The 16623-nt window shown below is 39.4% G+C and overlaps 2 protein-coding genes across 2 annotated transcripts in view; one reads left to right on the top strand and one right to left on the bottom strand.

Annotated features, from left to right (window-relative positions):
* The window catches only part of LOC113684532 (cytoplasmic dynein 2 heavy chain 1), a 51846-nt gene that overhangs the window by 1182 nt on the left and 34041 nt on the right, over positions 1-16623 (bottom strand). The window contains exons 45-73 of the mRNA XM_027201927.2: positions 16367-16488; positions 16034-16120; positions 15121-15247; positions 14322-14573; positions 13855-13953; positions 13599-13722; positions 13420-13477; positions 13019-13124; positions 12450-12569; positions 12098-12232; positions 11580-11723; positions 10678-10767; positions 10506-10571; positions 10022-10075; positions 9370-9447; positions 8666-8797; positions 8232-8304; positions 7767-7876; positions 7095-7145; positions 6633-6758; positions 6020-6130; positions 5605-5760; positions 5365-5446; positions 2816-2958; positions 2214-2282; positions 1974-2078; positions 1535-1651; positions 1158-1370; positions 445-644 (exon numbers count right to left, since the gene is read on the bottom strand). Of these exons, the coding sequence (XP_027057728.2) occupies positions 445-644; positions 1158-1370; positions 1535-1651; positions 1974-2078; positions 2214-2282; positions 2816-2958; positions 5365-5446; positions 5605-5760; positions 6020-6130; positions 6633-6758; positions 7095-7145; positions 7767-7876; positions 8232-8304; positions 8666-8797; positions 9370-9447; positions 10022-10075; positions 10506-10571; positions 10678-10767; positions 11580-11723; positions 12098-12232; positions 12450-12569; positions 13019-13124; positions 13420-13477; positions 13599-13722; positions 13855-13953; positions 14322-14573; positions 15121-15247; positions 16034-16120; positions 16367-16488 (3350 nt within the window). The remainder of the gene's footprint in view (positions 1-444; positions 645-1157; positions 1371-1534; positions 1652-1973; positions 2079-2213; positions 2283-2815; positions 2959-5364; positions 5447-5604; positions 5761-6019; positions 6131-6632; positions 6759-7094; positions 7146-7766; positions 7877-8231; positions 8305-8665; positions 8798-9369; positions 9448-10021; positions 10076-10505; positions 10572-10677; positions 10768-11579; positions 11724-12097; positions 12233-12449; positions 12570-13018; positions 13125-13419; positions 13478-13598; positions 13723-13854; positions 13954-14321; positions 14574-15120; positions 15248-16033; positions 16121-16366; positions 16489-16623) is intronic.
* Positions 4005-5609, top strand: LOC113684533 (cannabinoid receptor 1). Its single transcript, XM_027201928.2, has one exon. It carries the CDS (start codon positions 4052-4054, stop codon positions 5015-5017), a length of 966 nt encoding a protein of 321 aa, XP_027057729.2. The 5' UTR covers positions 4005-4051; the 3' UTR covers positions 5018-5609.

Raw genomic sequence — 16623 nt, 5'->3', positions numbered from 1 at the left:
TTTCTAGCTTCTTACTTGGATGCAAAATTCCTACGGAAAGTAAGAGCTGCAAGGCGATTTCCTCAAAGTTAAAACAGTCAAAGCTTTCTTCAAAGAGATTCTCGTAAGTGGACTGCTCTTCCACCGGAAAATATGGTAAACTCCCTCTAAATACCTCCCATAGGTGACCAACTCAAGCAATACTAATTGCACCTCTTATGAGGTGCCCGCCTTTGGAGGGTTTATTGGTTTTTTGTGGGTTTCCGGTAGCCGCCTGCTCACGCTTATTAATGGAAAGAAATCCATACAGACACGGGTTTTATCCAGGAGTACAACTCAACGATTTCGGAAAGAACACTCTAAGCGAAATTTTGCCTCTAAAAACTGGCGCTTTTGACTTGAATGATATAAATGTTATTAAAATTGGACACAGAGTGATAAAAGCAGCGACATATATTCTCTTACCGTGCTGTTTGCTGACGTAGGGCATTGAGGAACGTATCTGGATGGAAAAGGTCTGAGAGGTCCAACACGTCCCTTAACAAGGAATCTGAGCTGCACTTCTCCACCCAGGAGCCTAGTGCTAGGGACTTTGCAACTAGGGACCTCAACCACTGAATAGGGTCCTCGGGGCCCTCGAAACGATTGCTCCAAGAGAGAGGGACCTACACATGCAAACAGCAGAGATTAGTCAATTAAGACCTATGTTAAAAAGCACTGATTTCCATGAATAACCTGAAAATTTTATGTACGCATATAAAACACTCAATGTGTTTGATCACGACCTACGAAAGGTTAAGGCTTTCTTCCACACTTCCCGTCCAAGTTATAAACTTTCTTGAACTGGATCAAGTGGGAGGCTGTAGTCCAAACGATTTCAAGTGGACTATTCAGTCATAATAACGGAGTCTAAACTCTTATTCTGATAACATCACCAAAGATTGACGTAAAGGGTGCGACAGTCTTTTAGTAGTAGTTATCAAGACTTTCTGGGGGAGCAAAACTTCAGTTTTATTTTTGTCCTAAATTCTTAGATTCATTTTCTATTCTGGTATACACGCCGTATTTTTAACTTTTGCGATTTGAGGTTTTCCGATGTTCTCTCGTTCTTGAAATATATATTTGCTGTTGTTACTGTTGCTGGATGTGTCTTCCTTAAAGATTTGAAGTAAATTCACCTCTTGTTTGAGTAAAGCCCCCGCTAAAGCCTGAACATCAGCATCCAGCAATGCCGTTCCTCGGATGACCTTACTGAGGGAGGAGAGAGACGCGTGCACGATTTGTACCAATCGGATTGCATTGTAACGCTCAAGCTGCACGAATGACGTCACTGGAGATTCCTCACCAGTCTCCGTTGGTGCCGAGATTTTCATTTGAATCAGTTGGGAGCCCTGCAACCACAAAATGGCGATCAGCAAATAGAGTAAATACGAGGACAGGGCTTTCAGGCAGGGCATTGACAATGTTCCCTCTCACACGAACTGAGATCAATAAACTCACATAAAAAATCATATTGTACAAGGGATAGGAAAGGAGCGGAGTTACCCACGGATACCTGGTTGAGTTTCTTCCACAAGTTCAAGATCGGCGACAGCTCAGTGGACCACTTTTCTTTGTCAAACTTGCTCGCCTCCAGGTTGGAGCGCATCAACACTTTGAGCTGACCTATCACCTGAGGAATCATAACAAAGAAGAGAGGGTTAGTTCGCTGACAGCCACGCTAGCGCGCAAAGCTCGTGTGTAATGCTGATTATCAAAGCATCTTCAGTTCAATACAACTCCTACCCCCTAAGGTGACCTTCTAGATCATCGAAATGATACAAAGGCTACCCTATTTTTTCAAGCTGAAGACAGAAATACGACAGGTACTGAACTCTTGATTCCAGCGTTCTCACCATGTTCTCACCCAGCTGAAACGGTTATTCGATAATAAAGGTAACGTAAAAGATGCGACCAACTTACAAAGAAAGACCCAAGCTAACTGTGTGCCTTACCTGAGAGCTGATGATTCTCTGCGAAGATCGCTCGATGTTTGCTGGTAGTCCAAAGAAGGACGGCTTATCATCGTCGGGAAGCGAGTTAATAATCTCCAAATAATCCTAAAGAACATATAAACCACTTTCAAATCTTTATCCAGTCGGTCAAAGTTGTGGAAAGTGAACTACCATCAATCTTCTTCACAAATCATTACAACTTGTACCGGTGGATAGTACTAAAACAAATAAACTTCTCACCCTGTGATGACAAGATGTCGGCAGAGTCACATTTGGAATCACTTTCTTAGCTTTGGATCGGCTTCCTCCCTAAAAAAATAGCAAAAAGTTTTATGAGTGTCATAAACACCTTATATCGTTTTCCATCAGCAAGAAGAAAGTGGGAGAATCGTGACTCTCCTCGGATGGAATACTAGTCTATCGCAAGTTCCAATCAGTATATCCATGAATTTTACGAAAAATAGCAGATGAAAATGCCGCACAATTTAGCCATTTGCTCTTACTGAAAAAAAAAACTTCATTTACTCTTAATGCTACATCTTGCCCTCTTTTCCTGAAGGATTTAATCTTCAGGATTAGAGAAGGAGTGGACAAAATCTGAATTGATTTTGTCGTTCGCCGACAACGTAACCGTAGAGCTCAGAAGCTTTTCTTGTAATTCATTGAATCTACATACACTGCGCTAGAAAAAGGGGAAGCCGTTCGCGGATTATTCTTCACCGAGGTACTTTCCTAAACCCTGCAATCAATCGTCCATTCTGACCGCGCAAAGATTGCAGGGCACAGTAGTACCTACTAACAAGTTTGATTTCAAGAAAAGTATTTTGTGGCAGTCATCTCACCTGGCCTGGAAAGACAGCTTGTTCAAAATACTGCAGCAGATAAGATTGAAGAACCTTGGCGTCAAACGTGTTGTCAACGCGACCCCCGTAAATGGCATTTTCAAATAAACCGTGAACAAACTTCCATCGAACAGACCCTGAACCTAAAAAACAAACAAGAAATGTCAAAAATTCAGCCAATCGTCGGGATCGACTGTTCATTTAAATGAAAAAAAAGATACCATCAACAATAAGCGCACGTATGAGGTGTTATCACGTGGTATGCTGCAGGATGATTTTTAAATCTAAGTTTCTCAGCTTCCGAGATCTGTTTCCATATTATTTTATTCTACTTCTCTACTCGTGTATCAAATCGTATAATTCTACCAAAGGTTCAAAATGAAACTTAAATGTTTAAACGTGTTTCACTCCATTTCGATAAAAAAGCTATGCGATCAAAATCACAGACGACCTTAACCTTGCACAGAAACACCAACCGGACGCGGTCTCGAGATTCCAGTTTCTAAAATAAAGTCACTTGTTTTATCCTATCCTATTTTACTTTCTTCCATTTAATTAAATTTTTAATCGAGTCTGTGTTCTTTCTTTACGTCTTTACGTCATCAAGAGACAGGAGAGAAAAGAGGGTTATCAGATATGTGAAAGATGCGTGAAAGATGCCTTCCTCATCTCCACTGCAACTGCAACTGAAATGCCTTGTTTTCTCAGCTGTCTTTTGTCTTTTTTCTTTTTTCTCAGAGTTGTCAGTCAACGTCGTTATCTAGTTTGACTGTAAACAAAGTGTGGAAAATCGTTGTTTTTTCTTTACGGTATCTGCAAATGTTTGTTTTCACAGCCTTAGTCTTAAGGAAACTTCTACTGTAATCCCTTACGAGACTAGGTATTTGTAAACATTGTCCCCGATACATTTACATAATGTCAGAACTTAAGATGAACATTTTTTACTATACCTCGTTTTTACCGCTTATTAAAAAAAAAGTAAAAAAATTGCCAAAATATTCCTGAATTGTTTTAGCACGCCTCTTTAACGTGACAAACGATAATTAAGTCACGAACACCGTTTTAGTTTTGCGAATATGCCCACGTGAATAAGTGGTGTTGATAATATCTTTATTATCACAGCTGAAATAGGCTTTATAATTTATGACCAACGTCACTAAAGTGTTTCGGTTCTTATTTATTCGTTTCCGCTACGTAAGTAAAAAAGAAAATTCAAGTTCAGTTCATATTTTAAAGATGTCCAACTCGAAGGCAGCATTAGATGACGACCATTTCTTCTTCTCACAAACTATTCTAAGCATCATGTTGGCCACACCAGCCGTCCTCTCAAATGTCTTGTTACTGATCACCATCTCTCGAAGTACAAACGCGAGTCAGAGGATTTGGCAAACGCCTGCAACTCTCTTGGTGGTTAACCTAAGCATGTGCGACCTACTGGCTGGTCTTGTGCCTGGATACGGGAGCCTTTATTATGACATCTCTATTTTAAGAGGCCAGAGAAGAGCAAATCTTGTAGGTATCCAGCGTTTCTTAACTATTTCCGCTGTTGTGACTAATATCGTTTCTTCTGGCACGATTACTGCGATGTCTTTTGACCGTTTGTTCATGGTTTCGTCTCCTCTTCACTACAAAGTCTTGGTAACAAAAACAAAGATAAAAGTAGCAATGGCGTTTATCTGGATTTATTCCCTGTTATTCGCCTGTCTTCCGTTGATGGGGGTAGCGACATCTACATTCGTTCTCTTGTACTGCCATCTTCATGTTTCAGTTCCCCTGATCATCTTGCCTATGGTATACTGGAAAACATTCCGCGCGCTTCGCCTACACAATAATCAGGTGCAAGATGTGGCTGATAACGAGCGAAGACAGCACATGGGCATGGCCCACAGGAACAGAGAATGCAAAATGGTGTCCGCATTTCTCTTAGTTCTTATCTTGTTTTATGCATCTTTCGCCCCACAGTTTATTGCTCAAAATATATTTATTTTTCACCCAAAATACGTATATCTAGATACTTTTCGATTTTTTTTGTATACAACAAACAAAGTTATCCTAGTAAACTGCTGTCTGAACCCCTTCGTCTACGCGTGGAGAATTCCAACCTACAGAAGAGCATTTCAGGCGGTTTTCAGTGGCTGTTTTCGACTACCAAGAAACACTGTCGACAACCGCACTGACCACACACGTAGCGGTAACAGTTAAAAAAGTGTTACCACAAAGGAAGGAATTGTTCGTTTACTCAAATAGATCATTACCATCATAAAAACTTAACCTGGATTCTGGGAGAAGATGAAAAAAACGGACGCACCTCTGATGTGAACATGGGACAGAGAAGGGAAATCAGGGTGTTGGTTGAGATATGTAGATTCCACCAAAGTTATTTTTAGCCTTTTATAAAACGGGAATTGTTTTCTTAGACGTCCACGTCGTGATCCGGTTCATTTATTACGATATATTCTGACAGCAGAACTGCTTCTCTGTTTGTTTAAATGCTATTTGTTTCGTATGATTCTTGATTAAGGGTGTTGTAAAATTTATATTTTACTTACCGGCAGCTGTGCAAAGTCTGTCGATGATATCAGCTCCCGCGCGCAAGTCACCAAAAGCGAACTCATAAAACTTTGTCCAACCCTGAAAAATTAAGGCAACATTTGGGACTCAAGTGAAACTCGAACAGCGTTTATTGTTTTTGATAGGTGTTTAACCTAACTCAAAGTACTAGATGTCTTTAACAGCCACTGATCTTTTTGCCGCGAAGGCTCGAGTGGTAATAGAAACATTTTACAAACCTGTGGAATGTAGTTTCTTCTTTCTTGCACTATAGCATGAAACCAAGCCAGCACAAACAGCGCCTGCGCTCTGATGGAAGAGTTGCCACGGCTGATAAACTGCGGACTCCATGAGTCGTAGGTTCGTTGAAGATTTTTCTTAATTCCTGGTGGAGCCTGCGAGGAAAAGTTTTAAACCTAATAAGTTACTCAAAGAGTTGAAAGTTAACAGGAAGAGGACAAAAACAGATTTTACCACGAGTGAAAAGCACTGTTTTCCAGATGTCTTTTTTTTCAATAAATGCACCGAGCCCGTACTCGCGAACGACCAAATTCTCACATTAATCCCAAGTTGTTTCCAACTTTTTTTGTAAAGTTTTACATTACCTTCGTAATTTGACTCTATATGGAAAAGCGCAAGTAAAAAATCACGAACCTCGTAAGTGACTTTAAGACTAGTTTGCAGAAGGATTGTAGGAAACTTCGGATGTGTCTCAGCTGTTAGCCACAGACGAAAGTTTTCATGAGGCTCCAGGGAGTTCAATTCCTGCAAAATTCACAAATTACAATCAGTTTTGGCCAGCATAACATCAACTACTTGCTTGCAGACAACAAAAGCATCGAAAAATAAATAAGTAAATGCGCGTTCCCCGTAAAGCCGAATGAAATCCTTAAGAATGCCAATCATACCACAGGTGAACCAATTTTTATTGTAGTAATCTTGATAAATCACCTTGGGGCTTTCTTTTTATGCGCGCAAGTTTTAAGCGTGAGCCTCAGTAGAGCATGTCTGTATCGTCGTATAATAACTAACGGAAATAAAAAAAAACAAAACAAAACAGCACCAAAAAAAACCAAAACAAACAAACAAAAATACAAATTATGACAAACAATAGAAAAGAACAGTAAATTGCAATTGAAAAATAAAACAGTCACAGGGCACTTTTCGGAAGATCACAATTTCCACCAAACACCTATTTTCTGCCATACTTTGTTGTTACTGTCGCTATTTACACCGACTAGGTGACATTAAATGAAAAGGCGCTCACTTTCTCCAGGACCGGAAGCCAAGAGGTAACAAGGTGGAGGTTCTTTAAGCACAGCCACTCCCCATTCCTTCCACAGTCATGAAGAAGCTGAAGGGCAATGTCCGCTTGGCCCTGACCCATGGCCACCTGCAAAATTCGAATGTAAAAACATAAGCTAGGAAGTTGAATGAAGGGTTGAACACACGAATAAATCCAAATTGAATACAAAACAATTAACACGCAATACGATGACGACAACTGTCAATTCACCAACGAACTCATGGACTGATAACCACTTTTGCTGCATGAAATTTTGCAGTTTTGATGGCCGATATTTCTTTCCGTGTAAAACGCGCAGAACCAAAAATCGACACATCCGATGTGGTGTGAATCCTTGTGAACGCTACGACATTTTTCTAGCAGTAGGAAACAAAATATAACCAGTGACTATAGAAGATTTCCGCTTTGTTTCAGAAAACACACCTGATGGTATTTGTCCACTCCAATGACGTCAGCAGCCGTATCTTGTAATTCCTAAGAAAAAGAAGGCGTCATCCAAACAGACTACTACTATGCCTGGTTTATACTAAGGACTAAGTCGATATCTGAATCAGAAGCGAAGAACAATATGATCTCATTGGTAAAAAATGAAACTAACGGATGGAAAGCCAAAATTCCCATGCCACTCAGAATGACTTCGTCGCCTAAGATCTAGAAAAAATTAGATTCCGGAGTCGCACGCATCTGATTTTACACGGTGGGCCCGAGAACTAGCAATTGGTTTGTTCCTCCACGCTAAGGTCTCCATAAGACTCCGAGAAAACAGTTTTCAACTGATAATGAGCACGGAATTGGAATAAATTGGACATTTTCTGACAATTGACAAATCCCATTCCGTCTCCACCTCTGCCTTGGTCGTGGGTGCTCAAGGAATCCAACTACGACTCCCTAGCTCACAAAATCATGCCATTAAAGTTCGCGATAGAAAAAGTTTTTAAGCTTTGTAAATGTAGGTACAAAAAACGAAAACGAATGGAGAAAAATTGTGGCAACAACTAACAGTGTTTTTCTCAGGCATCAACAATGATCACCATTTTTTCAAGGCACAACACAGTGTCTTTAAAAGAACAACTGGTTGCCAAAGTGTAAACTTACCTGAGAGGGGTCTGCTCCAGGCGAGATCACAATCAAGATCGGTTCTCCTGGAACTGTTTCCTTTACAAGCCTTTTGAGGTTCAGGGCTGGAGGGGACAGCTCTTTCATTCCTATGGATGAAAGGAGACGATATATTATGATCCATAAATAAAATGTTAATTCTAATTCCACTCTTTCATACAGTAAAACGTCAGCGATTATGTTTTCGCGGTTTTTCCTAGTTTCAGAATCTTTAAAAGGCAGCTCATCCAGATCGAGATCACGGGCTCCCCTTCAATGAGCGTACTCTCTATGTTGGTTGACAGAACTCGGGCAGTAAGACAATGATATATTCATAAGCACGACCAACCTGGAAATTTCTATACAACAAAAGTTTGGGAATCTCTCAAAGAAAGAACACCTGGAAGGGTGGTTGAAAAGTCTACGGAACATGTTTCTCAAGTGTTTGCTTAAATATAGTCTTACCCAGTGCCTTTGAAGCAAAAAGACTCATCACGCTCTGCAAACGGTCCGGTCTGAAAGCTTGGACAACCAACACCTGTATATAACACAGAAAATCACAAACGATCATCCATGAAATGAATTTCAGTTGAATTTCTGTTAAGGCTGAAATAGTATGTGAAAGAAACGGAGCACACACCGAAGAAATATACGAAAAAGCGGTAGGGTTTCGATGCTTTCTGTCTTTTTGGGTCGCATGACAACAGAAAACGGAAATGGTAATGAAGCTACAGGTCCGAGGTTATCCTTTGCCCTCGCACCTTGGAAAGTATGTTCACACAAATTCATTCACAAGAACAGAATCCAGGCTTCTGTCTGGCCGTCATATCATCTCCAAACATGCATAGAAAGAGAGCAAACAGAAGAGTTATCTTCAAACGCTTTGCGAGTGTTCTAACCTGCTGAAAGAGGCTGATCTTCTTGGCCACAGCGGGAGGGATGTCTTGCTCACACTGGGAACTACGCTGAAACGGCATCCACAAGTCTGAGCTGTCCAGCTGAAGTGTCTTATACAAGTTTGGAAAGGTGTTCTGCGAAACAAACAAAAACATGGCTTAGCTTTGTTCCTTTACCCATGAATGTATGTTGAAACTAAGCATAAATCCAAAGACCTTGTCCGCTATGATCAGACGATGGTTTCTTGTCTCCATGGTGCGAGACTGATCTTGGGAGATTGACAGCTCCGTTGATATCATGCGATTGCTGGGTGTTTTGTGAATATTTGGTATAGAGTAGCTTTCATCTAATGTGGAAATCAATCTTGGTTTACCTTAGCCGTTTTGTTTCAGCTAGTTTTGTTATCTGTGTATTGAACTCGCGCAACCGTTAACAATGAGATGCAAGGCTCAAGCCGGTCTCATCTCAGTCTCGCGCGATTTCCAACTCTTCAAGTTCTTCACTTCGTTTTTATTTTGAATTCCCATTGGCTCATTAGATTTTGTATTGGGTGTATTGGCTATTTTGATTTTGCGTTACTCAAATGAAAATCTCTAGACTTGGTTTATGGGTAAACCACGCGTCAATGTGTTTGCATCCCTTAAAGAGTGCCATGAGGGGAAAACGCAATTAACATGTAACTTTGTATCCTAAATTTAAAGCGAACCTTGAGTGATCCTACAGCAGCAGCACGATCAGAATCGATCCATGACGGAAGACTGTCTCGGAGGTTCTTCATGGATTCCTGCGGAAAAAAAAAATTTAGAACGAAACAGTTCGGAGCAAAAATACTTGTTGGAAAAGACAAAAAGAAAGGTAGTGTTGACAATTTCTACCATTCGACACGATAAAAAAAGTTTGTTTACAGATTTGGAAAAGATTCGTGGTGTGATCGTTGGGATGAAGGTACAATAGTCAAGCAAAAGAAGATTTTAGGTGACAATGAACAAAATTTCGCCGGAAAAATTCAGTAGAGACCTTTCTCGGAGTTTCTTTCCATCTTCTGTTTAATTTCGCTGGAAATTTTTTCACGGACGAAATGCAAACGCTTTTAGTTTGGCACCTTTAAACACTGTAACGGCCAACACGTTCCACACTCAAACAAATAAGCAATCGAGCGAAAAAGCCTTCAGATTTCCGCAAAGGCAACTCAGTATATGTGATAACAAACCGAGATGCATCAGGGCATTCTCGGGCGATTTTTTCGTTTTTCCTTTCTTTTTCATTATGGATCATTCTCACATATTGATTGAAATCTCTACACCTAATGACATTATATATATATTTTTTCTTTTTTACCAGAGAGTTTTTAAGCCTACCTGTCTTTTAAACACGCTATCTGAAACCAGCAAACCGGTGAAATATTCCCATTCCTGATTAGAGAATAAAACAATTTAGTTTATTGGACAAAGACTGAGATAATCCTTGTAAAGAGGAAAATACGTAAAAGGCAGAAGGACTCATTGGTCATTAGTGCAGCATCATAACGAGACCAATGATCACTGTTTGATTGCATCTGCTCTACACAGTGGCTGCTCCAAGCCGAGATACCACCTAAAGCGAGACTTCCCTCTTTACGAGATTTTCACATAGTTGACAACGCTTAACCCTCCCACCCCCCCTCACCAGGTAATGAGCGAAAGGCAGTTTCTAATGTACCAAGGAATTCAAAACGGTGTCAAAATTCACTCTAAAATGAGACTTAAACGTGATGCTGAATGTTAACCATAAACTAATCATAAAATTTGAAACTTGACTATCAAAATAAAGAGCCAAATATATCGTCGTGCAGCAGTTGATTACCTGTGCCTCAAACAGCTCTGGATGCATTCCGTGTACTAAATGTAAGGCAAACATCAACCTGTCGGCCTGAATGGAAACAAACAAGACTCAATTTCTCAATTTTTAAAGGTGAAAGTAATGAGTGAATTGTTGTGAAAGAGGCTGGAAAGTTCGCATCTTGTTGTCACCTTACCTTGAAAAGAGACCTACAAACATATTCGTAGACCAGTGACTGCAGGGAACTTCGTAGTGATTTAATCCTTTGTTCTGTGCTACTAGATTCCTAAAAGGAAAATATTATTATTATTATTAATATTATTATTATTATTATTATTATTATTAAAACAATATTATCCAAAATGTTCGTAGTGATTTAATCCTTTGTTCTGTGCTACTAGATTCCTAAAAGGAAAATATTATTATTATTATTAATATTATTATTATTATTATTATTATTAAAACAATATTATCCAAAATGTTCGTAGTGATTTAATCCTTTGTTCTGTGCTACTAGATTCCTAAAAGGAAAATATTATTATTATTATTAATATTATTATTATTATTATTAAAACAATATTATCCAAAATGTTCGTAGTGATTTAATCCTTTGTTCTGTGCTACTAGATTCCTAAAAGGAAAATATTATTATTATTATTAATATTATTATTATTATTAATATTATTATTATTATTAATATTATTATTATTATTATTAAAACAATATTATCCAAAATGTTCGTAGTGATTTAATCCTTTGTTCTGTGCTACTAGATTCCTAAAAGGAAAAACAATATCCAAAATGTCAAAACGAAACTTGTGTCAAAGGCTTTACTTTGTTAAGGTCATGAACTTGGCTGAAACGGCTCCGTTGAAGGGAGGGTGAACTTTAAAATGCAGCAATAAGGGATGCGCCTGCTGCGAAAAATTGTGAATTACATTTACTCGCTTGAAAAACCTTAAACTTTAGGATTCTCTGTGAAACGCGATGTACCTTGGTGATGTCACCCAACTGAATATTTAACAATGATTTCGTTAAGATTTCCTTGCCACAGCTGTACATCATCGACGGAAAAACAAACCGTACTTGGTCTTTTACCTGTTTTGTTTCCAGCGATCGTTGGAAAAGCCTCAGGAAAGCACTCAGACTAAAGCGATACATGTTGTTCAGCTTAGCCAGGTCGCTGATGACAAAGAACAGGGTACTGCCACTCTCAGCTAGAGGTAAGTATGCGTCACGCTCCTGTCACATAAAAAAGGAATCAAAGCACGTGAATGAAAGTACCATACAAGGTAACAGACGATGACATCAGTCATTAATAAAATTGATCCTAATATGTTCAAACAGAAAGAACTGAAAACGATTTAAATCGGAGACAATCTGAAATTTTTTACTGGGGTTACAGAATTTGAAAGACTACCATATTAAGGGCGCCTACGGTAAAAGAATGGAATCTGAGTTTTTTAACTTCGAGTCACCTTTTCAGACTGACAAGTGTCTTCTTTCGCGAGATAGTTCTGCAAAACTTTCCCTGCTTTGCTTTAATACGTATCATGATCTTGAAACAAAGTCTGCAGTAAATAAATTCATTTTGCTAAAGTCAAGCTGCGACTCACCTGATCCAGCGTAGTCTGTATTCTGTGTGCATCTTGGAGCGACTCTGCAATAGTCATGGAGCTCGCCTTGGTTTTGTTCAATGACTCCAACAAAACTTTGTTCTCCAAGATGTTACCTTCGGCGCTGGCCAACGTCTGCCATAAAAAATGGAATATTAGGCAATAATTTACTGAAAGGGGGGGGGGGAAGAGATATTGGCTGATATTGGGATATTGGCGGACTGTTAAAACTGAAATTTCTTTATCACCATTTATATTTCATCCACACATTTTTCTACGATAAACCTCGATTTAATAGAACTGGAATTGATTCAAGTTGATGTTCCCTTGGTTGTGCTGTATTTTTGCGTACCTCTAGTAACGATTCCTCCAGCTCGGCTAACTGCACTTTCAGTTCTTCTTCTTTCCGCAGCAGTTCAGTCTTCTGTACTTCAAGTTGTGGCTTCTCGTGTTGGATGGTTATTCCCAGCAACTTTGATAATGACAAAGTGGTAATGGTAATCATGTTACAGTGAGTGAGTATGAAGGTGGTTAAAAATGATACAAATGCTTAAGACGTGTTGCATTATGTTACCCTTCCCTTCTTTTTGAAACAAAGGAGAAGATTATCAATATATTATTAGCTTCTCATAGATGCAAATCTCCGATCTCTGACGTCCCAACTTTTTCTTCACCATGCCTCGTTGGTGTTCTATAGATAGGAGATGGGAGATTGGTAAATTTTTACAATAAAATATAATGTCTCTTTTCTCTACGACGAAACCTCCAAGAACCGTCAATTTGGATATCCTAGCACACACCTCCAAAATACAGAGATTAATTGATCATTTGTTTTGTACCAGAGAGTTTCCACTTTTGACACGATTTAGGAAGTAGCCTTAAAAGAATACCTAGAGTTTTAATCAGTTTTTGTTTCAGTACCTGTCCTGTCAATCCAGCCCGTGTGGTGGTGAAATTCACTTCAGAGATGATAGCAGACCCGTCCGGGGGAAGCTCAGGGTTAGGATTCCTTGTGGTCATAAACAGTCTGAAAATTCAAACAGGAGTCACTTCCAGTGAGACTACGCACACAAGGATCTCAAAAACGAATGCAAAATCCCAGACGGGGCAAAGAATTCCCTCTTTCCAGATCGTCCCAGACCGTTATATTCACAGAAAACGTAAAATTTTGCAGCGTTCTTATTTGTCTCCTTAGAGTTTACGTGCAGCTACTCTTCAACGTCCACAAATATAATCTTTTGGCGTCAATTTTCTGATTTCTAAACTGTAGTTTTAATTTAAAAAAAAAGGAAACATCGTTGGTCACAAACAATTATACTTACTTGAAGTCCTCGTTATAGTCAATAACTTTTTCACCAATTTGAACAACATATCGCGGACCTGATTAAAAGAATGCAAAAGTATGCCAGATAAGTTTGTAAGAAAGCGAGGTAAGTAGAGCACAAAACAAGGGTTGATTTTTTTATTTAAGCTGAAGTAGAAATGCATAACTTAATCTCACCTTGGCTGATGAAGTCTCCGCGTAGGATTGGGTACAAGACAGGTTCCACGCCATCCATTTCCTGAATGACAAGCGTCTTACCAAACCGTACAGCCAGTTCCAAGGCAGTGGAGAAATTCGAGTCCTGACAAGGTTCGAAACAAAGTATACAAATCAGTAATGCATCGTATGACAGCGAAAACGGAAAAAACAATAACAACCAAAACAAAAATTAAATCTTAACAGAGAAAGAACGACAGACTTAGCAGGTCTGTACCTGTTGGTTGATGACTTCCAGTCTCTGCTCCTTCAGATTTGTTTTGAGCCACTCTGTTGCGCGGCATGATGGATCCACCAGGAATGGTCTCATGGTACTCTGTCAAAAACAAAATGATTTCATAAATCAATAAACTATTACTAATAATTACTACTACTAATAATAACTATACATAGAGATAGACTTAAAGACTCCTTCGAGACTCGACTCGACTCGATTTCAGCCTATCAGAGAGGCTGTTAAAGAATCAAAACTGTGAATTTATCAAATCATGGCGTATCGTTTAAGCATCTTAACAACGTCACCCAGTCACAGCTCGTGTTCTACAATCGTGATTGTCGTAAAATCGACAAAACGAAGTCCTGTCACCCTACTTGCCGAGTGCACCAATCCGAACACGTGTTATAAATCCTAATAACAAACTTTATCTCGTAGTCAAGAAGATGGATAGGTGCTTATCAACTGACCTTCAAGATAACAAGTGCGTTCTCCATGGAGAGGTCATCAGATGGCAGCCCCTCAGCTTTCCATCCAAGCTGCTCACTCTCAGTACTCATGAACCTTCTGAAGTCAAATCCCTGGAGTCCTGCTGCCTCGCACCATTTAGACATGGTGGCCTTTCTCACGTCTTCTGGGGCACTGCTCAGGTAAGTGATAAATCCAGCAGCCAGCTGAGCCCGCCTTGGAAGTTGTTCCAGTTCAGCGGTGAGCTCGTGGACCTTAGAAACAAAGTGTGCATCATAGTTTATCTCATAGATTTATCTCATTTCCGTACGTAACGGCGTGGCATGAAACGCTTTACAGGAAACCAGACGACAGGAACGGATCCAGTGATGTTAGAACGTGCACTATTTAGGATGGAAACAAGTGCCGTTTACAAGGAGGTCCTTTCCCGGTTGTCTTTCGCCGTTGTCAGACTAAACTGATAGTTTAAATTTTCCAAGAAGAGTTATTTTTTCCTCTTTTTCTATGGGATTGATTTAAGGCTTTTTTGCACCGGGCTCAAACTCACTATCAAGACCTAGCGGCGAAAATCAAGGAAAAGGACAAATGGTTTAGCGATTTTTCCACCAAAAAAGGGAATATTTGAATTGAAGGATTCGAGTATTTGTTCTACTTTGCAAATGCAAGAAAAGTATAATACTTTGCAAATGCAAGAAAATTAAGCAAAATTAATGAACAATTTCGTTGCACGAGCTCTTAGGCAAAAATTGTCAAAATGGACGTGTTCCTTCGAATAATCCTAGAGTGTTTGTGTGCCTGTACCTGTCCTGACCATCTTTTAAATTCACCATCCAGTTTAGAAACAAGTGTCTCAGCAGCTTGAATTGTCTCCTGCGCTTTGTCAAGCTCCATCTTCAGCTGCGTTGCTTCCTGAGTCCTCAGCTCGAACCTGATCAATTATAATTACAGTGCTACATCAACTGAATGTTGAAAGTAAGTCGGACCAATGAATAAAGGGTATAAGTTTCTGAAGAAACTTTGGAGGTGCACACCACCAAATAAAGGATGTAAATTTCTGGAGAAACTGTAGTGCTGCGGACTACGGTATAAAGGTGTAAGCTTTTGGAGAAACTGTGGTGCTGCGGACCACTTAATAAATAGTGTAAGTTTCTGGATAAACTGTGAGGCTGCAGACCACTTAATAAAGGGTGTAAGTTTCTGGATAAACTGTGATGCTGCGGACCACTGAGTAAAGGTGTACGTTTCGCGAGAAACTGTGGTGCTGCGTTAGTATTATGTTTTACAAGATAATTTGGTGTTATCTACTGAGTTGAATATGTAAACTGCCCATCGTAGATTCAGCTTTAGAAACTCTTTACGATGGCTGTTTAAATTATCAACTCAGTCGGTAAAACCAAAGATTCTATAGGCAAGGATAACTTGTTCACTTGCAATTAGTCGTGTTTTAGGGCGTTTTTTCTGGTTCACTAGGATGTCAACTCTTCCTCGGAAAGGTTGCTGTAATTACTGTCGGTTTTGTTTCACGACAATTAATCGAAAGCGCTTAAGAAATAATAAGCACTTTCACAACATGAAAACGTGAGCTCAGTTAAAAAAACACAACAGCATGATCAGTTGCGCTGCAGCAGAATTAAGTCTTGGAAAAAATTGAAAAGGAGAGAGTGGACAATATTTTATTTATCACTAACTGATAATAAAGTTTGGCGTACAGCACCTTTTACGCATTTCGGCAACTTCTCTGTCTACTTTGTCCAAGGCATTGCCAAGCTTCACCAGCCTTTGTTGAGATTTGGCGAGATTTCTATCAAAAAAGATAGAACAATGACAACGCGAATTCCACGGAGGTGTCTACAATTTAACTAAGTCAGAATACGATGTGAATGATAAAATCGACGAGAAAATACTTGAGCTACTTTCCCTAAACAGTTGTCAGTAAAAAGAGTGAGTGAAACACATTTTAGTTCCCCATTCAAAACAGAGATCAGTACCATATACATTTCAAGGCCCATGTTTTGATAAAAGTCCACGTGAAATATCAATAACATACTTCTCCAGTTGCGCCTGCTCGTTTTCTAGCGGTTCAATCTTCTCCAGGACAACAGAGAACTTCACGTTAGCTACCACCCAGGCAGCCAATGGAGCAGCTGCCACACTGGCTCTCTTTGCAATCTGAAGGATGAAGAATTTAAAAAGTTTACTGTAAAATATCCTAATACTCAAGTTTGAGGATAATCCTCTCTCTGTATTGTCAGTCTAAATACCTCCAAAATAGCCAACTTCTCAAATTCAAAACTTCGCATCCCT

The sequence above is a fragment of the Pocillopora damicornis genome, chromosome 13, assembly GCF_964200805.1.
Source record: "Pocillopora damicornis chromosome 13, jaPocDami1.2, whole genome shotgun sequence".
Taxonomy (NCBI): Eukaryota; Metazoa; Cnidaria; class Anthozoa; order Scleractinia; family Pocilloporidae; genus Pocillopora; species Pocillopora damicornis.
This window is presented reverse-complemented; position numbering and strand designations above follow the sequence as displayed.